We start from the raw sequence: 7079 nt of genomic DNA, 5'->3' as shown, positions 1-7079 counted from the left end.
AGTGTACCTCTGGTGCAAATTACTGACCTCTGTCATCATTTTAAGTGGGGGAACTTGCACAATCGGTGGCTGACTAAATACTTTTTTGCCCCACTGTACCTGTAGGTTAGCTAAGCATTTCACCTTGACCATTATTGTTAGTCTTAAACTATCAAGTTTGTACAGCTTACAGAAGCCAAGTTTTCAGCCAATTCTGTTCCAATCCCATGGGTAAAGATAATAAAATACATCATTTTAGTATGTAAAGCTTTAAGGTCATAGGTCATAATGATAATGATGATGAGGGCTGTTCACCAGGTTGCGGACATCAGGCAGGGTGAGCCACAGCGGGAACACGATGGGCAGCAGGAACAGATATGTCGCCTGCTTGCGCCTGGTTTCAGGCCACCCTAAAGACAATGGTTGGTTCTCCTCCTCCTCTTCTTCCTCCTTTTCTTCTTCCTCCTTGTCTTCATTGTCGCCATCATCTTCACTCTCGCTCGAGTCGCTGCTTTCTTCGTCACCACTCTCATCCTCAGCGCTGCCCTCAGAGCCCCCTGATCCACCTGCTGCTGCTGCTGCTGCCTGTAGGAGAAGGAACAGAGTGAGTCAAACCCCCTGACTCACTGCACACAACGAAGAGGGAACCACATAAAAGATGCATTAGATTTATTATTTAGTATTTAATATTTCAAGGCTGGTTTAGGTCTTGGTGAATTGATGATTTTACATGAGAAATTTTTTAGGTACATTTCACAAATTAGCTTTTTTTTTTATTATTTGAGGACTTCACTGTTATTTATGTGTATGAACTTGTGACTTTTTGTTTTGAAAGTCTTGAAACGTCCAGTCTTGGATGAGTCTACTTCTGCTACCAGTCTACTACTGGTTTATTTTCTAATGAGATTGAGCAATGGAGACCTTTCACCAGCTGATGGTACTGACAGATCTATCTCCTGAGCACAACAGTCCTGGAGGATAAGACAGGGTTTCAGCTCTGGAGCTCTTCCAGTGATCATCATGGCAAATGTGAGCTCACAGTTGATGTGTATCCTGGAGTGCTGCAGCAAGATATTGACACACTCACATTTTCCAGACCCCACTGTGACCGTACATGGTTTCAGTACTTTTGGGCGACAGAGACGTTACTCTGAGTGGTAACAAGAAATGTGAAGGGACTGCACCAGTTACAGCAGCATAATCCTGGAATTTGTTACAGAGAAGGAACATATCCCTATATTGTCAGAGCTTTACTTATTAAGCCCCCCTTATTATCTTAGCTCTTCACTTTTTTCTTCTATTTAAATTAGCTCTATTTTTATTTTGTGTCTTTTCTTTTTACCTTTGTGAGCTATTTTGCTTTGTGATATTGTATTTACTTCACTGAGCGAGGTTCTTTTAGTTTGTAGTGTTAGTTTGCTTATAACACAGTAATTTCCCAACTTTTAGGATAGATTAAGTATATCTTACTTTGTTATTTGTTAATATCTTACTATAATACTTTGTTAATATTCTGCAACATTACTGCCACTCCTTTTTAATTTTTTTATGTATACATGAACAATAAATTAACAAAAAGTATAAGCTAGTGTGCTTGTGTTAGGCCCTCCATCATTCTTCAACACTGCATGTTATCCAACCTCCTCACAGCCTTGTTCACAGCTTCTGGCTTTGGCGATGTGGTTTTCAAAAAGTGCTGGCAGCTGATATATACAGGCCTCCATGCAAAGTGTGATCTGAGGTCAGTATGCCAGAAAACTGAGGTGACACTAAACTGACAGAAAGCAACTTGTGTGGGTGTTAACGGTTACCTTCATTTCTCAATTGATGTGTTTGTTAAAGATTATACATTCTTGTCATTTTCAAGCTTTATTTTGAACTGTACCACATAAACAAAATGTAATATGTTAGGAAAGAAGAACACATACTAGAAACAAATATGAAGCAAGCCAAAACCTCTTAAATTAGTTTGAAAATGTGCAGATTGAAGCCAACGCTCTTACCATCTTTCCTTCAATTTTACTAATACACCATGTGCTTAAGTATATTCCTTGGGTGCATTTTCAAAATACATTATGCCAGGAATAATTAGAGGCCAATTTAAAATCTGAAGATTCAAAATCAAGTAAGAAACATAGTCATAGCTTTCTGTCTCCAGGTCTGTCTCCAGGCCTCCAGGCCTGTTTCAACAGACCTGTCTCCAGGTCTGTTGAAAAGATAAAGAAGCAGAAATATGAATTTGAAGCTAATCTATTCAAATCTAGAGAGACAGTAATGCCATCTTCACATGCTCATCACGCCTGTTATTTCCCAGGCTTCACATTGCAATTAACATCTGACTGCATTCCAGTGCTTCGCAATTCGCATGGAGGATACAGATGCTGCTAGGTTTTCATCAGTTTCCTTGACAACTTAACTAGTTTCTTTTGGCAACATGACAACAGCTAAAGAAACACGTGCGTTCATATTAAGATGAGACGTGTATTATCACGACTTTTAAAACTATAGGATCAAAGTTGTTAAAATCTCCACTTTCCTCACTTCTGTGGCAAACTGCACAGTGAGCTGAAATCATCTCGTACCTTCGATTCGTCCGGTCGGTCAGATGTTTCCTGAGTTGTCTCTTCTGCCTTTGGAGGCTGTGAGGTGGACGGCTCAGCAGTAGCTGCTCCCTCTGATGCACCGGCAGCAGCTGGCTGCTCAGACTTTGGCTTTTGATCTGGATCTTAAAAAAGAGGAAAACCACACGGAGTAATATAGATAAAAATATGAATTTTAACCTGCTTTTCAAACACTGCAGATTTTAAATATCCCATAGCCATTTTAGATAAAACAGTTTCACTGCATCTTTTTACAAACAGGACACATCAACCTCACTTAAATGTTTAGTGACTTTATGCTTTTACTTTTACCTTTTCACTGTCTTCTTTGTCTACCTGCCACTCTGACTTTTCCTTTGATTTTATTTTGAAAGGGCAAAGATGTCTTTTAGTTTGTTCTTTGTATGCAGCAGTGTTTCCCCATATCTAACTGAACACAACTGAACAGAGTCACTTTTGGATGATGTAATAACCCTGCTGGTTTGTGTTATGGTCACCATTTTAAATCCATCACTTCAGACTGATGACTCCTCACCTTATATCAGCTAAAGTACTTTGCAGTTAGGTGATTAAAACTTCAGGTGAATTTGAATTTCCAAGCAAGTTTGCTGTATTAAAGAATTTGGAAAACTTCCGCTCACACTTATTTTTAAATGTATCTAAATATTAGAGAACTGCAGCTAATTTCACACTTAGCGAAGATAAATCACAAATTTAATGTTACACTGACAAATTATTCTGCTCTAGAGGCCAGTATGAAGTGGCAGTGGGAGTGATTGGAGTGTCTGGCAATAAACATGCTCTACTAAAGGCGGGGAAGAGAGTCACATGCACACTCATATGCATGTTAATCCTCAGGGCTCATTGATTCGGTCTTGTCGAGGCCTCTCCAGGTTCCTCACAGCCCCACTTTGCTGTGCACCTCAGACTGTCAAGCAACTCCTTACTCCACACTATGACGCACAAACATATGAACTGAGTCTGAAGAACAACCTCCTTCAACCCCAAAACTGTCTCTGATTACTGATAGAAGACCATGTGCATATGTGCACTCACAATATCACAATAAATGTCAAAGCACAAGTCACTACAATATTAATCAACAGTACAACTATTAAAATAATAACTTTCTTCATCTGAATATTCACACAATTAATTACAAATTAAACATCCTTTGGATCCTTTTATGCAGCCTGATATTAACTTTTTTAATTAGAAGATGAGAATAAATTTAATCCAATTTCTTTGTCTCATGCACAGCTCCTCCTACAGGAGCTGCTCAGCTCAAGTAACCAAAGCCATGAAGCTCCCAGAGCACAGTGTTTGTGCTGATGTTAATACCAGAGGAGGTTGGGAATTCTGAAGTTAGTGAATGAGCAGAGTGTTTGTGACTTTTACACATGCACTTGATGACCCCGCTCTGTAACTTTACATCATCTATTTCCAGGTTCAAACTCTTCTTCGGTTCCTAAACAAACACTGTGACAACAATGAGATTTTATCTTCAATAAAAATGATCAGCATCACTGCTATCCCAGCTGTTACAATAAAGTTTAACATCACGGCATCCCTGAAAAAGATGATTTATGAGGTTTAATTGACTCAGAAGCAGTAAGTTAGAGTGCTGGTTTCCATCTAAAGACCTGGAAGCAGGGTCTATACTTTATCACTTGACAAGCAGATGGTATTGCTTACAGCTGATCGTGGAATATCTAGGAGGGAAGAAATTTCACAAAGAGAGTTTTTGCTGTGGAGGTACCCTATTAAAACACCAGGCTCATATTCTGTAAGCTCTTTAGAAAGATCCATTCTTTCACCCGTTTGAGCTAATAGCACAAAAAATGGGAAAAGTAAACTGAGCCTAATGCTAAAACATATTTAAAGTCATTTTCAATACAATGGAGTACAAAATACATAAAAAACAAAACCAAAAAACACAATATGGATTATAGAGGGAGATATTTTGATATTTGATTTTTACCATCATACTGAGACTACATTTTATCCCATGTGATTTAAAATATGATTATTATTTTTTTTATCTCAGTCTTTATGCAAAACTGGGCTAACACACATCACAAGCGTACCTCTCAGACAGATGCCAAAAATAACTGATATGTGTTCTGTACTGTTGCATTACAATACAAAATTACGCAATGTTATGACAGAGGATTGTAGGTAAAAAGGGCCAGAGAAATACAAGCGCTTCAACATATAAATCAGATGTTGTTGGAAATCCGGGTTATGTTTCGAAATCATGTAACAAAACTATGCATTTAGTCAAACAAAATACTGATGGCACTGGAACACACCCACAGGAAGTATGCTTTCAGGAAAGGCGTTTCATCGCACAAACAACTCACCTTCGCTGCAGCGGTGATGGGACTTGCTCTGCAGTTTGCCTGTCACCGGGACATTCATAGGCTTTACTTTGTTCTTCGCTGCAGTTAAAAGAATCATTGCTCAAACAAATCTCATGTGAAGCCTGTTCTTCTACAACCAGCTTTAACAATAACATGACCTGATAAACACACACTGACCACCATTTAGGAGTAAAGATCCAATCCAATCCAGTGCAAACGTGAGAACAGGTACAATTACTGGTACCTATGCTAAAATGTGAACCTTACTTACGACTCATTTGAAGCTGTTTATCACCACCAAGCTTTTATCTACTCTAGAGTCTGACTAAGATAAGATTTTTCAGGCCAATACAGATATCTGATTATTTACCATTCCAATGTTCCCAGTCTTTAAGGACATTTTTTTGTTTGTTTGTAATTTATTGTTTACATTCCACATGCCTTGGCTTGGTTTATGTGGTTGTTGGGTTTATACTGTTATGGAAGTTGAAGAGTGCCCTCTGGTGGAACATCAGCGCTCATAAGTCCTACCAGAAGTAACCCTTGAAACTCCTGTTTCTGTCTGTGAAGGTTCTCAGTCATCCAGGTCATCGTAGTCAAAGGAGCTTCTGTACTGTGCAATTTCTGTCAAATTTCAGGACCCCCCAAAATGACTGGGTGTGCTTCAGAAGGTAGTCAGGGTAGTCTTTGCCTATGCAGCTACCCTTGGAAAAACCTGGAAACTATTCTAAGATTGTCAAACCACGTATTTATTGATACACACTGCAGCGTCCAATAAATGTGATTTTTATTAATTGGACCCCAAAAAGTTGTTTGTGTTCATTTTCTCAGTGGGAGAAATGTTTCCTCATTCATCCAAGTGATTTCTTCAGTTTCAGCTGAATGCGGGTTTCCCCTACCTTATAAACAGTACATTTGCATAATGACTGAACCCAGCAACAATGGGCTGTGAGGTCAGTTTCTTGATCAATAATATGCAAATTGTCTAATACATAATATCAGCCAATGACACTAGTCCACAGGTAAATTAGTCATGTTCTTTACAAACAGCCAGAGTGTGCCAAAAGGTCAACGATTCTCACAGCTTTCTGACGGACACACAAACATGCAACCATCCAATGCATGCATAGCAGTCAAAAATGTGTTCTGTAATAGCAGATCAGACTGAACACAACAGCAACAACAACAACCACAAGAACAACTAGTGCAGAAACAACACAACAGCAATGATGTTTTTCACCTTACCTTTCCTCTGTACTGGCCCCTCCCCTCTAACATCACCATTAAAAGATGTTTCTGATTGGCAGACATTCACAACACACATTATCAGTCTGACTCCTTAATTACTTTTTTCTTTTTGACATCAAAGGTGAAAAATTAGCTCATTCTCCAAACCGCGACACAAAAACACCCACATATTCTTGGTATGCACATACTGTCTGTGTGAATAGGTATTGGTTAAAACAGCTGAGACCTGCTGAAGCCTGGATATGACCTCTGTGGTTTCCTGTGGTATCTGCCTAACTTAGATTGGGTTAGATGGACCTGCTGACATGATATGTCGGAGTCATCTGGAGTCATCTCCAACTCAGTGGCTAATCCATTCCTGGCCTTGAGCCCCATTGTTGTTCTAAACATTATTCTGTTCAGCGGTGAATTGTCTCGTATGTCAGGTTTGTATTAGCCAGGCTAACAGATGAGGACCAAAAGTTTAACATGCCCATGTTGAGTGACTGTGATGAGTTCCAGAAAGTTTGACTTCAAAACATAGATAAGCAACACAACTAAGCAGGAAATCTGAAGTTTGATCCACAAACAAATACACAAAAAAATTAAAGACAACAAACGCTTCAAACCAGGCAACAACTTTTTGTAACTCTTACCTCTTCTGACTTTTCTGGGGCCAGGGGTTTTAACGGCCCCTCTAAGAACTGCTTCTACGATGGAAACCACAGACATGGTTGTAACTTCAGGGCCAGAGAAAGGCGTTCAGAAGCGGAGACAGGGACTGCTGCAGAGAGGCCAAGTACAGGTTCACTAAAGAAGTGGACATTGCTAAACATCAGCACTCTGAGAAGATGCAGCAGCAGATCTCAGAGAATGACTCGGCCTCTGTGTGGAAAGGTTTTAGGAATAT

The 7079-nt window shown here is 39.4% G+C and overlaps 1 protein-coding gene across 3 annotated transcripts in view; it reads right to left on the bottom strand.

Annotated features, from left to right (window-relative positions):
* Positions 1–7079, bottom strand: part of LOC102207484 (sodium/potassium/calcium exchanger 1-like) — a 23759-nt gene that overhangs the window by 5318 nt on the left and 11362 nt on the right. Inside the window, exons 5-8 of one of the 3 annotated variants that reach the window (XM_005751409.1) lie at positions 6188–6238; positions 4943–5020; positions 2562–2704; positions 295–564 (exon numbers count right to left, since the gene is read on the bottom strand). In XM_005751409.1, the coding sequence (XP_005751466.1) occupies positions 295–564; positions 2562–2704; positions 4943–5020; positions 6188–6238 (542 nt within the window). The remainder of the gene's footprint in view (positions 1–294; positions 565–2561; positions 2705–4942; positions 5021–6187; positions 6239–7079) is intronic. The other 2 variants (XM_005751410.1, XM_005751411.1) reach the window with 2 other exon arrangements.

This window comes from Pundamilia nyererei, unplaced genomic scaffold (assembly GCF_000239375.1).
Source record: "Pundamilia nyererei isolate P.nyererei 1_Seehausen unplaced genomic scaffold, PunNye1.0 scaffold00310, whole genome shotgun sequence".
Lineage (NCBI taxonomy): Eukaryota > Metazoa > Chordata > Actinopteri > Cichliformes > Cichlidae > Pundamilia > Pundamilia nyererei.
Note: the sequence above shows the minus strand (reverse complement) of the source record. Positions and strands in the feature narration are given on the sequence as shown.